General features: G+C 41.5%; 1 protein-coding gene across 1 annotated transcript in view; it reads left to right on the top strand.

Moving 5' to 3' along the window:
• The window catches only part of LOC138947724 (uncharacterized), a 100,950-nt gene that overhangs the window by 29,160 nt on the left and 51,378 nt on the right, over positions 1-20,412 (top strand). Inside the window, exons 16-22 of the mRNA XM_070319263.1 lie at positions 734-852; positions 1,384-1,442; positions 1,954-2,153; positions 8,609-8,740; positions 9,059-9,079; positions 12,024-12,145; positions 19,085-19,214. Of these exons, the coding sequence (XP_070175364.1) occupies positions 734-852; positions 1,384-1,442; positions 1,954-2,153; positions 8,609-8,740; positions 9,059-9,079; positions 12,024-12,145; positions 19,085-19,214 (783 nt within the window). The remainder of the gene's footprint in view (positions 1-733; positions 853-1,383; positions 1,443-1,953; positions 2,154-8,608; positions 8,741-9,058; positions 9,080-12,023; positions 12,146-19,084; positions 19,215-20,412) is intronic.

Genomic DNA, 20,412 nt, shown 5'->3' on the forward strand with positions numbered 1-20,412 from the left:
TGTTTGAGACCAGGTACTTTAAACTCTTCTGATCAACAGGATGTAACCGTTTTTGGAATTTCTGTGGGGTAGATGACGAAGCATTTTGTCTGCATCTTTACATTTGGTGACTTTGGACTATTACACCAATGTTGATGGTTTTTAATGTGGTAATATATGTCACGAGACAGCATAATTATATCACCGGGATAATCTTTCACATTTAATTTGACATTAAATGTAATGAGAGGTGTTTTTTGAAAGTATTGAGACTCGTTGGGACTCAAACTGATTCCGAGAGAGAATTCCACAAAATGCTGCCAGAAGAAGCTAAACTTGATTAAAGAGATCTATCCGTGGAATGGGGACATTGAATTTTTGGTTTGGTTTGGCTTTAAATTTTTTAATGAAAGCACGTGGTGCATGGCCGGAGAGGATTTTGTGAAGGACCACGCCTTTATTTGATTTAAATCTTTCGTTTAAGGGCAAAATCTTAAGAGAGAGACAGAGAGAGAGAGAATGAGAGAGAGCAAAAGAGAGAGAGAGTGTCTTTGTGTCCATGTCTTTGTGTATGTGTGTGGCTGCATGGTTTTCTGTCAGTCTGTCTGTGTCTGTGTATCTTTGTGTCTCAGTCTGTTTGCCTTAGTGTGGCTAAACGTGTCTCTGTCTAATCTGTCTGTCTGCGAATGTGGGTGTGTTTGTCTGCGTGTCTAAGTGTGTGGACGTGTGATCATCTGTCTGTTTAACTCCTCAGCGATCCCCGAGAGCAAGAAGTTGTATTTGACCACAACACTGGACCACACTTTTAATGCTGATTACAACGATAATACTTCAGTCACGTTTAGTGTGTTCATGAACGAAACTCAAGAAGCGGTGAGTTGTCAGGAAATATTTGATTGTTAAGTCAGGAAACCACGCATACACACCCACAAACAGACCGACACAGAGACAGACAGACAGACAGACAGACAGACAGACACGCGCACACACACACACACACGCGCACGCACGCACGCAAACACACGCAAGCACGCACGCACACACACGCACCGCGCACGCAAATACACACACACACACACACAAACACTCTCTCACACATACACACACACATACACACACACATACACACACACACACACACACACACACACGAAAAGACGACCGCTCGCACGCACGCACACGCACGCACGCACACACGCGCACACACACACACACATATACACACACACACACACACACACACACACACACACACACACATATTCATATGTAATGAGCACTTCGAATAAATGTGATATGAATGTGATCAACGATTTGCATATTAGAAGAAAATTCCAGTGTGTTAATATGCGATTTATTATGCCATGCGTGTGACTCAAGAGTCATTGGACTTGTGTTTTTCAGTTTTCGCAAGAATTCAACGGTTTGGAAGGATACAAGACTTTGCAAGTTCTTGAATTCAGGTAACTGCAGGTTACTTCTTATCAGTGATAGCATGGTGTTTATATCCTCCTGTTTTGGATTGTCCCTTTTCGTAGAAGTAACTCCTATAATTGGAATCTCCAGAAAAAAAATGTCTTCCAATTTTAATTTCAGTAAATTCCAACAAACTTTAAGACCTTGTCTGCTTGCTGATTTTCTAAGATTGTTGGAGGTTTAAAAGATGGGTTAGGGGTCCGGGGGAAGATTCTAAAGTTATACTAATAATCACGCATTCAGGGGTTTTCAGAGACATTGATCAGCTAGTTAAATTTGACTGTATCAAAGTCTTTCTATAATGAATGCTTTCTGCAAAGGATAATACTTCCGTTGCGTCAACACGAACCGTTTAGACATGTAAATGTAGAGACGTAAACAGCAAGGGACAACACACACTGTTTAACAAATGTTTTTTTTAAATTATTTTGAAATGGACGTAAACGGCAAGACACAACACACCCTGAAACAAATTGTAATTTTATATTTTATCGACAGGGATGCTGACAGCAAAACAAAAGTTGTGTACCCCCTCTTCTTTACCACTGACGTCACAGACGCTACCACAGTTGGCGTGGCTGAGAGAGTTCTGTCCCTTGAGAGGAAAGGCCAACTGGAGATAGGCAGTCAGTTCTACACGTTTGTAGGACTCACGGGCGTTTTCTCCACACTGGCAGACACACACACTACAAATGACGGTGAGTGACATCACAGATACTGGATAAGGACGACAAGCATAAGATTGTAGATAGTCCTGTGAGGTTACCAGGACGACAAGGATAAGATTTATATAGTCCTGTGAGGTTACCAGGACAACAAGGATAAGATTGTATATAGTCCTGTGAGGTTACCAGGACGACAAGGATAAGATTGTATATAGTCCTGTGAGGTTACCAGGACGACAAGGATAAGATTGTATATAGTCCTGTGAGGTTACCAGGACGACAAGCATAATAGTCCTGTGAGGTTACCAGGACGACAAGCATAAGATTGTAGATAGTCCTGTGAGGTTACCAGGACGACAAGCATAAGATTGTAGATAGTCCTGTGAGGTTACCAGGACGACAAGGATACGATTGTAGATAGTCCTGTGAGGTTACCAGGACGACAAGGATAAGATTGTATATAGTCCTGTGAGGTTACCAAGACGACAAGCATAAGATTGTAGATAGTCCTGTGAGGTTACCAGGACGACAAGCATAAGATTGTAGATAGTCCTGTGAGGTTACCAGGACGACAAGGATACGATTGTAGATAGTCCTGTGAGGTTACCAGGACGACAAGGATACGATTGTATATAATCCTGTGAGGTTACCAGGACGACAAGGACAATGACAATGACAATGACAATGACAATTCTTTATTTTACGAGGGTAACAGAATAAGCATTGGTATACTTTTTTGCATCTGGCCCTCGCCCTAAAGAGGGACTAAATCTACTATAATAACTACTACTACATACTTACATAATTAGTAAAACAGTATAAGTTTATGTACATAGGTGCATTATATGAAACATTGTAGTTTATACATGTTCATGACAAGGTACAAAGCAAGTCAATTAGAGTCAGAATACTATGCAATAGTACATCAACTCTGCAAGACAATGGATATTATGCAGAACATCATAATTTCGTGAACAAAACAATAAATCAAAAGTGAGTGACTGTGTCCCAAAGGACATAACAATCAAGAATATACTATTTTCATTAAATGGGATATATATTTGTTTTTGAAAGAATCTGTGCTGGTAGCTTCCCGTGAGGCATTCGGAAGAGCGTTCCAGAGACGGCCACCTGAATAAACTAGACTAGACTTAAATAAGTCTATCCTAGGAAGAGGAGTGTTAAATTTCATAAGGTGGTGTGAATTCTTCAAAGAGAACTTTGAACAAATGGTTTGGGGTAGAGTTTCGGATATAATTTTATGCATAAAGATTCCTTTGTTAAAAAGCAGTCTTGACTTTAGAGGTAAGATTCCTAAATGTATGTAGTCTAACTCTGTGAGGGTAGTGTGCTTTAGTAATACTACTTTTAGCGCTCTTTTATGTAATCTGCTAAGTGGTTTTATAAGATTGTAGATAGTCCTGTGAGGTTACCAGGACGACAAGGATAAGATTGTAGATAGTCCTGTGAGGTTACCAGGACGACAAGGATAAGATTGTAGATACCAGGACGACAAGGATAAGATTGTATATAGTTCTGTGAGGTTACCAGGACGACAAGGATAAGATTGTATATAGTTCTGTGAGGTTACCAGGACGACAAGGATAAGATTGTATATAGTCCCGTGAGGTTACCAGGACGAAAAGGATAAGATTCTATATAGGTGTGTGAGGTAAACAGGACGACAAGGATACGATTGTATATAGTCCTGTGAGGTTAACAGGACGACAAGGATAAGATTGTATAGTCCTGTGAGGTTACCAGGACGACAAGGATAAGCTTGTATAGTACTGTGAGGTTACCAGGACGACAAGGATAAGCTTGTATAGTCCTGTGAGGTAAACAGGACGACAAGGATACGATTGTATATAGTCCTGTGAGGTTACCCTCATTGAAATTCGGACTGCTTTCTCACTGGGGAAAGCGAGCTGCCATTCAATACGGCGCTATCCATTTTGGGGGGTCTTTTCCCAGCATTCGTGTTTTCATGAGACTTTTGCTGTTTAACAGAGATATCTTCTTCAACGGAATTAAGATGTAACGTTCTCAGTGTGGGGTTTGTATGGCTTGTGAAAGAGAGAATACTCTTGCTCTTATTGAGGCAACCTTTCCCGCACGGCACTATAGGCCAGTTACTAGAGAGGGATGTGTCTGAAACACTTCGACAAGGAGCGCGTGTGGAAAGTTTCACCAAGCTGGAAGCAAGTGTATTCACTCTTCCACAACAAATACAAACCCGATAGATTTATATCCGGAGGTTCGCCTATAAACGATATGTTTCGGTAATACGTTGCCAAGAAGAAGAAGAAAAAACACAAATTCTAGCAACTTCCCAGTTACCAATAGAGAAATTCAGATTTTCGGCCACAATACGTATCAGGTACGGTTTTCGCCATCATGAAAAAGTCAATACTGTGACAAGGAAAACAACCGCTGTATATTGCCTTTTGAATTGCACAAGATGATAGCCTCCCCTGGAGACCATTTCTTCCATTTGTTTTGTCTTGTGTGTTATGATTTTTGATTGAATGTTTAACTTAGTTCTTCAAGAAGTCAAGGGGTTGTAACGTCCTCAGTGGCCAATGGACGACATGTCTTTGTAATACGTTGTCCAAAAACCCAGCAATTCTGGCAACTTTCCTTTCGTGTTAACTGGTTTAATTCCTCTCAATAAGCGAGATGGACTGGAAGGGTTTGTTAGTTTATATGTGTTGGTCATATCGTACGACTTTGTTAAGTCTTCTCAATAAGCGTGATGGACTAAAAAGGTTAATTTGTTAGTTTATTTTTGTTGGTCATATCATATCAAACCGAGTGTCTACCAGACGGCAAAGTCAAAACAAAACAAGTCGCGTAAGGCGAAAATACAATATTTAGTCAAGTAGCTGTCGAACTCACAGAATGAAACTGAACGCAATGCCATTTTACTCGTAGCATCGTCAGGCCACCGCTCATGGCAAAGGCAGTGAAATTGACAAGAAAAGCGGGGTAGTAGTTGCGCTAAGAAGGATGGCACGCTTTTCTGTACCTCTCTTTGTTTTAACTTTCTGAGCGTGTTTTTAATCCAAACATATCATATCTATATGTTTTTGGAATCAGGAACCCACAAGGAATAAGATGAAAGTGTTTTTAAATTGATTTGGACAATTTAATTTTGATAATAATTTTTATATATTTAATTTTCAGAGCTTGTTTTAATCCGAATATAACATATTTATATGTTTTTGGAATCAGCAAATGATGGAGAATAAGATAAACGTAAATTTGGATCGTTTTATAAATTTTTATTTTTTTTTACAATTTTCCGATTTTTAATGACCAAAGTCATTAATTAATTTTTAAGCCACCAAGCTGAAATGCAATACCGAACCCCGGGCTTCGTCGAAGATTACTTGACCAAAATTTGAACCAATTTGGTTGAAAAATGAGGGCGTGACAGCGCCGCCTCAACTTTCACGAAAAGCCGGATATGACGTCATCAAAGACATTTATCAAAAAAATGAAAAAAAAGTATGGGGATTTCATACCCAGGAACTCTCATGTCAAATTTCATAAAGATCGGTCCAGTAGTTTAGTCTGAATCGCTCTACACACACACACACACACACGCACACACGCACGCACGCACACACGCACGCACATACACCACGACCCTCGTTTCGATTCCCCCTCGATGTTAAAATATTTAGTCAAAACTTGACTAAATATAAAAAAGAAGAAAAAAAAGGACAACCACACTACGTTTTTCTCGTGAATATCAAACCGAATGACGGACTGACCTAAATCATTCACTGAAGCAAACAAACACTGACAGACCCTTGTTGCACTACACAGAGATGTGTATACACATCTATGCACTACGGCTTGGGACAAGCAAAGGCACAAGACACCGGTTTGAAGAAATACAAATCACCAGTGTCTTTACCCCCCATATACGATCAAGAAAAGCCTTTATAAAGACAACCAAACATGTATCTGCTTTGTTACGTTATCTTGCTGCCAAAAATACTCTAGAAAGAAACAAGAAAAAAAGTTCCTCTTCTGTAATGTACCGAGTTCATTATCGGGTGCCTTTTCCAGTGAAACTTTCCTGCATTACAAGTTTAGTTTTTCCCTTTTTGCAAAGCAATCTTTGTAGTGCAACGGTTAGCGAACCGGCTGCAGTTTGAGTCGAAAGGTCGTAGGTTCCGAGACCTGTCAGCGCAGTATTTTTATTTTATTTGTTTGTTTCTTTACTTTCCTTTCTTTTGTTTTATTTTATTCTATTCATTTTCATTCCAATGCAGTTTTGGTGATCAATTGCCACACTGACTAAAGCTCACGAGGCACTGATTTGGTATTGATCACTGCGGAATTTGTTCGCCAACCACTGAGGCAACATGAATCACTGGACCCGAGGCCAGAAGCAACATTAGTTAACAACATTTAGCACATTGAACCCCCCTTTTAAGACCTCCAAAAATCTGAGATGTTCAGGTCTTAAAAAGGTGGTAGTCTTAAAATGGGGTTCTGTTTACAGATGTTATGAACAGAAAGTCTACAAAAGCAAGCCTTAAAGGGGAGAGGTCTTAAATTGGGGGTGGGGTGGGGTGTCTTAAAAGGGAGGTTTAATTGTACACAACACATCAACATGGAAACAAACAGTTTACAACGAAATGTAAGGCCAAAAAAAAATAGGTGTGGTTAAGGTAACATAGCCAAAAAAAAATAGGGTATGATTCACAGGGGCGGACGAGGGAGGGGGGGTGCACAGGGTGCAGGTGCACCCTCCCCCTCCAGCAAAAAAAAAATAAAAATAAAAATTGTAAAGCTGATTCTATGACCATTATGTTCAAATGGCACCAGATGGCACCATTTTGCTTCTTTGGGCCAACAAATTTTCCGGGGGGGCATGCCCCCGGACCCCCCTAGCAAATTCGCCTATCACATTCACTTTCGATTCAAAGTGCACCCCCCCTTACAAAGCAACTGATCCGCCCCTGAATGAAGGTAGGCAATCACTTTTTTTTTAAACTTTTTTTTCTAATGTGTACAAATTAAACCTACTTGACAGGGAAATAAGTGTGCGACTCGAGAGCTTTCGCTTTCATTGCGTTTTCTGCACTCGTTTCTTTATTTTTTTTAATTTTTATTTTTTTACAAATGTAATAAAAAGTTATAGGGTCGGCCCCTAAAAACAGGGTAGGTCGGGTTACCGTAAGCACATCTTTTTTTTTTTTTAGGCCTAATGTGTTTTAAATGTGGCAAAATATTGTGACACTTACGAACCGCATTTCTCGCTACGTGACGGAGTCGTTCATCAGTCATCGTGCTGTTGTCGAAATACAAGTCTTTCTGAGTCTAAGCCTGATCTAGATGGATATATTTTATCAGATGTTATTAAAATGCAAAAAGAGATGACATAATGCCAAGGTATGTTTTATAACTGAAAAACATTAACAGCTAGGGGGTTGAGAATAATCCAATCAAAAGAGGGCTGTGGGCAGAACCCGGAGTTTACGAAACCAAAACTATGCAGACACAATTTTTTCAAAATGTCCCTCATAAAACCTCTTTGACATTGTGTTTAATACTGTACCTTAACTCAACAGTAAAACCAATGAACATGTAAGGCTTGTAAGTGCATTAACTATGCCAGTGAATAATCGCACGCGAAGCCAGTTTAAATTGTTGCACAAGAAAATTGGTTGGTTAATATCAACAAGGGCCCAAGCTGTGTTAAAGGACACAGGTTTTTTGGGGGCTACATGTGTTGCAACGTATTTGAAACGGCGGTATTACTGCCTGTGTTGATAGACGAATACCATTTGGACAAGCCGTGAGTGTTGAAACATTGCACGCGGGGTATCATCTTGACCGACACATTTTAGAAGAAATAATAATGAAAGTAACAACAACAATTTTTTTTCAAGCGAGGTGTCCGCAATCTGCATGGAAGAGTATACCTCTTCATTTATTTACAACGCTCGATCTGTTCTCCTATTTCATTTTGTGTGTGTGTGTGTGTGTGTGTGTGTGTGTGTGTGTGTGTGTGTGTGTGTGTGTGTGTGTGTGTGTGTGTGTGTGTGTGTGTGTGTGTGTTTATGCTTCCTTGTAACATAACGTTCAGTACAGTTCAGTTCAGCTCGCTAAATTAGATTTCCTAGTGGCGAGAATTGCCTGAGAAACGTTACTTCCTCGCCACACTCGCCAAATCTATCGTCTAAGAAACGGAGGACTGGCTGAACAACAGCAGTACAAAACATTGAAAGGGAGGAGGCCCAGCGACTGTGCTCTCTGCCTGCTTCTGTGATTTAGGTCAGCACGTTTTTTTGCGAGGAATTGTGTAATATTACCGCAGTCACGTAGGCAGTCTCTGGTTATACGGTTAAGAGCAGATCGACATGGTATGTCGTAGGACTCTGTTAAGTCCTCTCAATAAGCGTGATGGACTGAACAGGTTTGTTTGTTTATGTACTTGTTATATCGTACGCCTATGTCTGTTTCAGCGGTGGACTGGTGTAGCTCTGACAAGCTCAACACATGTGCCAGCGACAACGAGTGCAAGGATGGGGGTACAAACCCGCGATACTCTTGTGATTGCAAGAAAGGATCCGTCGATGTCAATGGGGAGTGTGTGGGTAAGTTCATGAAAGTGTTTCTGTTTGTGTGTGGAGGGGGGGTTAGGTTTGTGTCGGTTGTGCGTGTGTGTGTGTGTGTGTGTGTGTATGTGGGTGTGTGTGTGTGTTTGTGTGTATGTGGGTGAGTGTGTGAGTTTGTATGTGGGTGAGTGTGTGTGTGTGTGTGTGTGTGTGTTTATGTGTGTGTGTATGTGTGTGTGGGCGTATGTGTGTGTGGGTGGGTGGGTGTATGTGTGTGTTTGTGTCGGTTGGTCTGTCTGTCTGTCTGTCCGATACCGACTAACGTCTACTGTATCTTCGTTTGCTTTCCTTTTTCAGATGAAAAGGTTACTCAGTATGGTAAGTATCTCTTCATACATATCTGCAATAGTCCGTTTTAGGTAGACAACTGATTCTTTTGGCACGGTAAACGAAATAGGCCAGAATAATTAATACCAAAAAAATGTTCTGTTCAGAAATATACACAGTAGAAAAGTAGGACATGCGCGAGGCAGGTAAGTAGAAACAGTTATATACTATGAATATGAACATAAAAATGATAACTGTCTTGTACAAACAAACAAAAACTAAAAAAATATTGATCGACTGTGGTTTACAAATGATTTGACAAAAATGGCAGAAATGAACATGATGGATAAGTTCAATGAAGCCAAGAAATTATTCAATATTTGGATGAAACGTTCTAGTACACCGTTAGGCAGAGTTGCAATATTGAAATCATTAATACTGTCAAAACTGGTCTATTTGTGGATTCTGCTTCCAAATCCACCACACAATATGATTCAACAGTTGCAGAAGATGTGTTTCGATTTTGTTTGGGACGGAAAAAGAGATAAAATGAAAAGAACTATTGCAGTACACTCCGTGCAAGAAGGAGGTATATCTATTCCAAATATAAAAACATACATTATGTCTTTAAAATTATTGTGGATGAGAAAAAATTTTCTTGGTCCCAAGTGGAGGGAAATTCTCTTGCGCAACTGTCCGGAGGTTGAATCAGTCCGAAATTTCGGACCCAAAATATTAGCAAAAACAAATGTCAATCCTTTTTGGAGAGATGTTTTTGAAGCATATTTGGAATATTATGGAACATTGGAAGTTACAACTAAAGATGAAGTTCTTGCAGAACCTCTGTTCTTCAACAACAAGTTTAAAATTGGTAATAATTCCTTTCATTATAAAAATTGGTCAGACACACCGGCCCCCGTAGCGCAGTGGTTAGCGCATCGGGCTGTGGGCCGGGAGGTCGTGGGTTCGAATCCCATCGGGTCATGTGGGTTTTTCGGGCTACGGTCGGCTCCTACCCAGAGTGGAAGTACTATGGTTTCTATGGGAAGGCTGGAATCACACAGCCGAGTGTCATTCACTTAACGAATGCGACTTTGAGGGTGCTCAGGTTCTGTTTACCTGACCAACACCGCAGGTGCTGCAGTTCTCGGGCCTGGTTGACACCAGGATATATTATGACAGTAAGCGTAGAGTGCTGCCCTGTCACGTAGTCTCAAACCATAGCATCATCATTATAATCACCCTCATCTCATTAATCATCCAAAATTATAAATTGTCCTTGCTCTTGCATGTGGCCCTTCATGCCCGGAGCTCTCGTGGTGACCTTGGTCTTAGTGTTCCTGTTCCATCCTTCCCTGAATAGTACTTCTGCTGTCAGTCTTCAACGTGTGACGTTCTGGGGGGTCGACGGAGGGACGTGGTGGCGGTCTGCTCTCTGGAGGGGACCCTCACTCAGTCTGGCTCCGCGACTTAGCAGTCAATGTCGTTAGTAGGGGGCATAGTAGGTAGTGGGCTGCGTCCGTTAGCTCGGGACAGACCCACTACTGAACACCGTCGAAGTGACTCAGCAGAAGTGCAGTGTCATCTTCCGAGGGTAGCCTACCGCAGCGACCCGACATCCCTCCCTGGAGCGTCTGTAAAATCGACAAGTCTGGCAGCGGAACGAAATTCAGATGTGGATGGAGCAGTGAGTACAGGGACGGGGCGGCGTGAGAGCACACCGGGACAAGGAACAGGTGTAAGGGAAGAGAAAAAAAAAGAAAAAAAAAAAAATTGGTCAGACAAAGGTGTTTTTTATCAAATTTATGTGAAAGATTTGTTACAAGAAAATGGAGTGTTTTTGGATGTGGGAAAGCTTTAACACAAAGTATTCACTTTCTGTCAATTTTTTGGAATACTATGGATGTATTAATAGTATAAAATCATACTTGCTCAAACATAACACTGTTGTGGAAGATAACCAATGTATGCCCTGCATAAAGGCTATTAACTGTATTACAAAGGATTCAAAAGGATCTAAGGTGTTCTATGACGTGTTGATAGGTAAAGCTTGTATTCCAAACTGGGAAAAAATACTAACACAAACACCAGTTGAATGGCCAAAAATATTTAACGTTACTAGGAAAATTCAAGAAACAAAATTGAAGTGGTTTCAGATAAAAATAAATAACCGAATACTTGTAACAAACTCAGTCCTTAAGGAAATGAAAGTTGTTAATAGTAATTTATGTAATTTTTGCAAAGTTGAAAAAGATTCGATTTACCATTACTTATGCAAGTGCCAACATGTCAGAACCTTTTGGGCTGAGTTTGAACAATTTCTAAAAAGGAAATGTGACAACTGTATTAGACTAAACCTTACTGATAACTTGATACTTTTTGGTTTTGACAGTAACATAAAGACAGATCAAGGCTTTGATTTCATACTCTTGAACGCTAAATTTTTTGTTTATAAATGTAGAATCAATAACATCAGACCATGTTTACGTGTATTTTTGAAAGAATTATCTTATCTACATAAAATTGACCAATATGTTTACAGTATTCATATGAAACAATATCAGTTTACCCTTAAATGGGCTCCATATAATGCATTATTAGCTGCCATATAAATTATGTATCATGTTGTTTTGTCAAATATTTATGTACCTTGAATTGTTTGACAATTAATTCATGCATGCCTGAATAAAAAATGTTGAAGAAAAAAAAAATATTGATCCAATTACATTTGATAAAAGAAATACGTTAATTCAATCAATTAAGAAATTAGATAATTGAGTAAGCAACCAATAACTTGAATAAGTCAGTAACTAAACCAAATGCAGGAACCTTTTCTGTTTGGATTCTTGACTGCTAACATGTTTCTTTGTTCTGAATTAAATATTCCAATAATGTAACTCTTTTCGTGTTTAAAAAAAATAAAATTGTGGATTCTAGAAATGTGGAAACATTATACGGTCTACCAGTTTTAGATGTTTCGCTTGACTGGTTACAGATATGTACCCTTACGGTGACAGCGCATCGGACAACAAAATGGCGTACTCTGATGACGACACGCAAGAGGTTTACATACCCACAGGCTTTCCTGTTGGCGACCAGCTGCAGTATTACGCCTTTGTACGTTGGCCTTTTTTTTCTGTTCACACTTGATGCAGTGTGTGAAAGAGCCCCTCTTAGTCTACCAGCCAGCCTTCTATATGTCATGTATGAAACCTGGAAATGTCTGTTCCTGTAAACTTTTATGACGGAAATGTAATCTATAGGGTACGGAGAGTCAAATTAGCTTGGTTGCCTAAAGTTGCACTTTGGGAAATTCTCAGAATCCAAGATGGCCGCCCAACGGTCATCTTGAAGATGGTCAATATATAACCTTTTATCCAGATGGGCTAAAGAGTCGTGTAAAACCTCAATATAGGGCTTTTTGATGTCAGCAAGTTCATTTCTGAGGTTGGTTTGTCAATCCTGTCAACAGAATCCAAGATGGCCGCCAAGATGGCCGTCAAAATATCTAAAAACACATTTCTCGCCATATCTGGGTTTCTAAAGCAGCTAGATTCATGATCTTAGTGCTGACCATGTTTCCAAAGGCTGGTAAGCCGTTCTGATATCACCCAGATGCAAGATGGCTGCCAAGATGGCAGGTAAACGTCATTCACGCTCAAATCAATGTCACACAAAAATAAGGAAAACGCCATATTGTTTGTCTTTTGTCTGAAAGAACATGTTAGCATCCAGTTAAAGAGGCAACTTTCAGAAAAGCCGATGGGTCTCGATGGTGGGGATGGACAGAAGGAGAGCAAGCACAAAGAGGAAGGTGAAAGAAGGCGAGCGATGGACGCAGCAGACCGGACGAAGATTGCAGAGGAACTGCAGAAGCACTCGCACCCTCTCATTGTTGAGTCCACTGACCTGTACAACATCGTCAACGGGCAGATCGCGCCAGCAAAAGTAAATGTCCAAGATGCACTCAAGATCGGCAGCACTCAAAGTGAGCAGTTCGCCGCTTCGCTTCACGGCACATTCCATGGCCCGATCGAGAGGAAAGTGAAGACCATGCAGGAGATGAAAAAGGTAGTGGTTGTGAAAGACAAGGCCATCTTTGACATTGAAACATTATTCGTACGGCTTCAGATCATTGGGCAACAACGTGGTATGAAGGCGACAGACATCTTCAAGTACGAACTCAGTCCCGTACCTCCATCTCTCATCGACGAGTTCGGGTGTTTGAGGAAAGGAGACAAGGCTGTGCTCGTCAAGTGTCTTGGTGTGCCGGTCAACAACGCACCTGCACCAGACGTGGTGCTGGTCGACGCCAGCCAGCTCCTGTACCATGTTGTGTGGCCTGTTGCGGGGACAGCAGGAGATCTTGTCGCGAGTTTCGGCGCTCGACTGAGCCGCTATCCTCCAGCAGCACAGAAACTGGTGTTGTTTGACAGGTACCATGAGAATCAGCCAACTGCGAAGGACCACGAGAGGATGAGGGGGGCAGGGGAAGGATCAAAGGACTTCCGTCTGACACCCACAACCCCCCTCCCACACAGAGAAGCTATCATGAAGAACGCCAACAACAAACGCCTGCTCAGCAACATCCTCTGTGGATATCCTCTGCAGAACAACGTGGAGCTTGTCAGCAGTTTCGATTGTCTTGTCACCCATGAGGAGGCGGATATCACGCTGTGCAGCTACATGCTGAAGGCTGCAGCAGGCGGGGCGGAGACGATCAGGGTGCAGTGTGACGACACTGATGTGTTCGTCCTTCTCGTGTACTGGGCATGGAGGAAGAGGATACAGAAGAGCATCCAGATGGAGAAGTGGGACGGCACGGTGCTTGACATTCGCGCAATATTGGACAAATTGGATGACAAGTGGGGTCAGCTACTCGGCATGCACGCCTTATCGGGCTGCGACACCGTGTCGTACCCCTGTTACAAGGGCAAGAAGTCGGCGCTCAAGGTGCTTGGAAACAGCGACATCCAGGGCCTGCAAGACGTCAGTCATGACCAACTTAAGGCCACTGCCGACTCATTCTTCCTCGCGCTGTACAGTCAGAAGAAGGCCAAGTCCCTCAATGGTGCAAGTTTGTTTGTTTGTTTGTTTATTTGTTGCTTAACGTCCAGCCGACTACGCAGAGCCATATCAGGACGAGGAAGGGGGGGATGAAGGGGGCCACTTGTCAAGCGATTCCTGTTTACAAATGCACTAACCCATTATTTGTGTCCCAGCAGGCTTTAGTAAAACTAAATTAATACCTACTGGAAGATTACCAGTTTCCAGTATGTTAAAATAGGCTTAACCTATCTACTGCTGGACTTACATCAGAACACTAACAGATTAAACTATACATGAATCGCGAGACAAGCGGCAAGAGAAGAGATTTTTGGAAAAAATACAGGTGAATGAGCAAGAAGGCAGAAAAAAGAAAAGAATTCATGAAGAAAAAGAGAGCATGACAGAAAAGAGGAACCAAAAATCTACCTAACAGCAAACTAGAAAGCTCCTGCGGTTCCAAAAACAGGAGGGGCCTTTAATTTCATAACCGCAGTGCCCCACTGCGGGACTCAATGGTGCAAGATCCAAACTGTATCTGGGCAGGAAGAAACCACCACCTCTGAAGAGGCTACCACCAACAGATTGCAACCTGAGGCTGCATGCTCTCCGAGCACATCTGCAGATGATGTTGTGGAAGGCAGCAGACCAGAAAGATCCACCAGCCGAGGCTCATGATATCCGCTGCTTTGGATGGGATGTCGATGAATCTGGTGCTGTAACACCATCGCTGTCTAATGCGCCGATAGCACCGCAGCAGCTCTTAGATGTCGTGAGCTGTAGTTGCAGCGCCGAGGGAAAAGCGTGCAGCGAGAAGAAGTGCAGTTGCCACAGTGGGAGACTTACGTGCACTGAATACTGTTATTGCGAGGGAGGAGATGCCTGCTGCAGTCCTTACACGAAGCATGGGCCTGTGGTGGAGGAGGAGGACGAGGAGGAGGAAGAAGAGGGGGAAGAGGAGGAGGAGGAGGAAGAGGAGGAGTTTGTTGAAGACGACCAGTAAGACGAGAAAGAAGCTGACATTGAAGAAGGAGATATGGTTTCAAAGTTTGAATCGTTTGTTTGCTGTAACGCAAGAGCAGTAGAGTTCTATTTCGGTCGTGGCGTGCCAGCTAAGCTGCTTTTGGACATGGACTTTCCCACCTGCAGCTTGATTGAGGTCCTGAAAGTTGCCTCTTTAACTGGATGCTAACATGTTCTTTCAGACAAAAGACAAACAATATGGCGTTTTCCTTATTTTTGTGTGACATTGATTTGAGCGTGAATGACGTTTACCTGCCATCTTGGCAGCCATCTTGCATCTGGGTGATATCAGAACGGCTTCCCAGCCTTTGGAAACATGGTCAGCACTAAGATCATGAATCTAGCTGCTTTAGAAACCCAGATATGGCGAGAAATGTGTTTTTAGATATTTTGACGGCCATCTTGGCGACCATCTTGGATTCTGTTGACAGGATTGACAAACCAACCTTAGAAATGAACTCGCTGACATCATAAAACCCTATATTGAGGTATTACACGACTCTTTAGCCCATCTGGATCAAAAGTTATATATTGACCATCTTCAAGATGACCGTTGGGCGGCCATCTTGGATTCTGAGAATTTCCCAAAGTGCAACTTTAGGCAACCAAGCTAATTTGACTCTACATACCCTATAGATTACATTTCCGTCATAAAAGTTTACAGGAACAGACATTTCCAGGTACTCTTTTTGGCAAGTAGACTATCTCGCAAAGTCTACCGGTAGATTCTACAGAGGAAAAAGTCAGTTTCGGCGCACATAGGGGCATTTTCTACCCTGTAGTTTGATTAGCCAATGACAGAGCCTTCTGCTCGGTAAAATGTATTGGGTATCTCAGGCTCTCATTGGACCAAATTCTACCGGTATTGTTTAGAGAACCAATCAAGTTCAGAGATACCCGGTAGATTAGCAAGTAAAGAAGATTTTACCAAGTAAAAAGTCAGTTTTGGCGTTCCATAAAAGAGAACCAAGGTAAGAAGGTTTGTCCAGCCAACTTTACTCGCCTGTGGAGCAAGAGCGTGAAGAGATCCGTGGCTGGCATTTCATTCTTTCCAACTGGATGCAACTAAAGGTGTTCAGCAGACAGAATGGCCAAACAACGAAAGATCCCTTCGCGCTCCTGTTCTACACAGGGTCAAGTTGGCTGGACAAATCTTCTTACCCTGGTTCCAGACTCGGCAGGGTGTGAATGAAAATTTTCTGATCTCCAAAAAATAAAAATAAAAAATAAAAAAAACAAGTCGCTTAAGGCAAAATTACAACATTTAGTCAATACAGCTTCGTCAACCCCCGTGGCAAGAAAATCGCTCACTTTTCACGTGCAAATCGAAGTGAAATTGACGAGCCAGTATAACACAGTAGGGTATTGCGCTAAGCAGGAAAGCGCGCTTTTCTGTATTCATTTTAACTTTCTGAGCTTGTTTTTAATACAAACATATTAATTATATTTATGTTTTTTGAATCAGGAAATGATAAAGATTAAGATGAAATCATTTTCGGATCAAATTCTTACATTTTAATAGCAGTTCTAATTAACCTATTTTCGTTAATTGTGATCACATTTTAAGAGTAAACATGACATATGTAATATATATGTTTATATTCAGAATTCGATGAAGAATACGATGCAATCAATTTTAAATTTGTTTGCGAAAAATCGATTTTTCTTTTCAGACAACTTTAATGAGCAAACTCATTAATTAGTTTTTAAGGTCCCAAGCTGAAATGCAATACCAAAGTTCGGGCTTTGTCGAACATTACTTGACCAAAATGTCAATCAATTTCGTTGAAAATGAGAGCTTGACAGTGCCGCCTCAACTTGCACAAAAAGCCGGATATGACGTCATCAAAGATGTTTATTAAAAAAAAAAACATGTCTGGGGATATCATACTCAGAAACTCTCATGTAAAGTTTCATGAAGATCGGTCCAGTAGTTTTCTCTGAATCGCTCTACACACAGACAGAAAGACACACACACATACACCACGACCCTCGTCTCGATTCCCCTCTATGTTAAAACATTTAGTCAAAACTTGACTAAACGTAACAAAGAGGGGGAGAGAGGGGGGATGGGAGGCGCGGAGAGAGATGGGAGAAAGAGAGAGAGGGGAGAAATAGAGAGGAAGAGAGAGAAAGAGGGGAAAAAAGAAAGAGAGGGGGAAGAAGAGAGAGAGAGGAGGAGAGAGAGGGTGGATGGAGAGAGAGAGAGGGAATGTGTTAAAGAGAGAGAGAGAAAGAGAGAGAGAGAGAGACAGAGAGAGAAAGAGAGAGAGAGAGAGACAGAGAGAGAGAGAGAGAATTGGGAGTGGGGATGGGATTGGGATAAGGGGGGACAGACATGCTCAAAGTAACGAATGTGGTTTTTGAGCCCAATGTTGCCATTAGATCATTAACTTAACGACATTTAAAGGCAGAGTAAGCCTCCCGTAAACCATCACAGATACGGTCAGGCTTTTACACACAGTACAAACACCATTTCATTTAAACACTCACCAATTGAGAACATCCTAGGTGCCCTCCGTAAAGAGCGAACAATTTTCAAAGAATTTATTTTTGCGTGGTTTATCTTACCCCTGAGCCATCGTGAACCCGTGTGATCCAGTTTTCCCTTTTCACAATGCAGTCGTCATAGTTAGTCATTTGAATGCGACTCGACGTGAGCTTATCTACAATAGCACGGTTTTTTTTTATGCACGAAACAACGGCTGTGGTTCACAAGAACTCTAGCGATGGCTTTTGACTGTTGAGAGGAACGGCGATTTGCACTGATAAACCGGCCGTCGTCTGCTACGACCCTTGCGTGACCCTGCTTCCGGGCTTTTCTTTTTTTAAACTTTCACAACTTCGAATTGTTCTGATCTTGTCTTGATGAAAAACGAATTCTGTTATGATTAAAGAATGTTTGTGTAACAAGCTGTCAATTTATTATTTAGATTTTAAAAGTTAGGTCTAGCGCAAAAACGAGGCGCCGTTGTTGTTAACGGAACAAGTCTACGAAAATAAATTCTTTGAAAATGTCTCACGCTCGACAGAAAGCAGCCAGGATGTTCCCGTTCGGTGAGCGTTCAAATGGAAGTATGCTTGTACTGTATTTAGACGCTCGGGGAGCTCTGTGATGGTTTACGGGAGGCTTACTGTGCCTTTAAAATAATCTGTCGTTTTAACTGGAAACCACCAATAAACCGGCGAATTTTGGGCCACTCAGTTCCAATGTGACGACAAATGAAATTATGAAGTTTACCCATTGATTTAAGAGTGAATTTGACACAGTTAACTATTTTGATCTCTGTTCTGAGGATGATGCTATTTTTGTAAACAGATTGGGGTCACCGATGCTATTTCTGTGGACAGATTGTGATAAAAAAAAAGTTATTTTGTGAAATGATTGTGTATAAACAATGCTATTTCTGTGCCAAATTTGGATAAAAGATGATATTTCTGTGAACAGATTGGGATACACGATGCTATTTCTGTGAAAATATTGGAATCAATTGTGATATTTCTGTGGACGGATTGGGATAAACGATGCTCCTTATGTGAGCAGTTTGGGATAAACGATGCTATTTATGTGAACAAATTGGTATAAACGATGCTATTTTTCTGTGAGCAGATAGGGATAAACGATGCTATTTATGTGAACAAATTGGTATAAACGATGCTTTTTTCTGTGAGCAGATTGGGATAAACGATGTTATTTCTGTGAGCAGATAGGGATAAACGATGCTATTTCTGTGAGCAGATTGGGATAAACGATGCTATTTTCTGTGAGCAGATTGGGATAAACGAAATCCATTGCTGTGAACATATTGGGATAAATAATGCTTTTTCTATTTAAGTGTACAGATTGGGATACATGATGCTATTTACGTTAATAAATTTAGCTTAATTTGTTGTGCTTCATTGATCCCATTAATTGTATGCGGCGCTGTTATTTGTAATTCCTTAATGAAATTGTTCAAACCAAATGATGCTTTTTTCTGTGAACAGATTGGAATCAACGGACTGATATCGTTCCAGCAGTCCAACACAGGCCTGACATTTCGTCTGAGGAAACAGAAGCCGATGTTCTGTCCCTACCTCTCTGATATCGATACTTTCGCTGCTCCAAGAGGAGGAGGTACTCGTACTCCTTATTTCATTCCTACTGTATTCATTCTGAATTATATATCTTTATTTTCTGATGACAACTGTGTGTGTGTGTGTGTGTGTGTGTGTGTGTGTGTGTGTGTGTGTGTGTGTGTGTGTGTGTGCGTGCGTGTGTGTGTGTGTGCGAGAGTGTGCGTGTGTGTGTGTGTGCGTGTGTGTGTGTCATGTGCGCGAGAGTGTGCGTGCGAGTGTGTGTGTGTGTGTGTGTCATGTGCGCGAGAGTGTGCGTGCGAGTGTGTGTGTGTGTGTGTGTGTGTGTGTGTGTGTGTGTGTGTGTGTGTGTGTGTGTGTGTCATGTGCGCGAGAGTGTGCGTGCGAGTGTGTGTGTGTGTGTCTGTGTGTGTGTGTCATGTGCGCGAGAGTGTGCGTGCGAGTGTGTGTGTGTGTGTGTGTGTATGTGTGTGTGTGTGTCATGCGCGCGAGAGTGTGCGTGCGAGTGTGTGTGTGTGTGTGTGTGTGTGTCATGTGCGCGAGTGTGCGTGCGAGTGTGTGTGTGTGTGTGTGTGTGTGTGTGTGTGTGTGTGTGTGTGTGTGTGTGTGTGTGTGTGTGTGTGTGTGTAGTATGGATGTGGCGGACGTGCCTGTCTGGAGTACATTGGGTGTTCTTACTTCGTATGTTTTATTGTTCTTATTACATTTAGTCAAGTTTTGACTAAATGTTTTAACGTTGACTGGGAATCGAGATGAGGGTCTGGTGTATGTGTGCGTGTGTGTGCGTGTAGAACGATTCAGAGAAAACTACTAGACCGATCTTCATGAAACTTCACATGATAGTTCCTGGGTATGATATCCTCAGACGTTATTATCATTTTTTCGATAAATATCTTTGATGACGTCAGATCCGGCTTTTAGTGAAAGTTGAGGTCGCACTGTCACGCCCTCATTTTTCAACAAAATTTATTGAAATTTTGGTAAAGCAATCTTCGACAAAGTTCGGACTATGGGATTGCATTTCAGCTTGGAAGCTTAAAAATTAGTTAATGAGTTTGCTAATTAAATTTGGCATTAAAATCGAACTTTTCATTACAGATTAAAAAATGATCGCTTTGTGTTCTTCACCTTCTCCTGAATTCAAAAATATATAGATATGTTATGTTTACTCTAAAAATGTGCTCAGAATGGAAGATAAAAGGTTAAGTAAGTACTACGGTCGCATGCTTCGCGGAGAC

Source organism: Littorina saxatilis, linkage group LG14, assembly GCF_037325665.1.
Source record: "Littorina saxatilis isolate snail1 linkage group LG14, US_GU_Lsax_2.0, whole genome shotgun sequence".
Taxonomy (NCBI): domain Eukaryota; kingdom Metazoa; phylum Mollusca; class Gastropoda; order Littorinimorpha; family Littorinidae; genus Littorina; species Littorina saxatilis.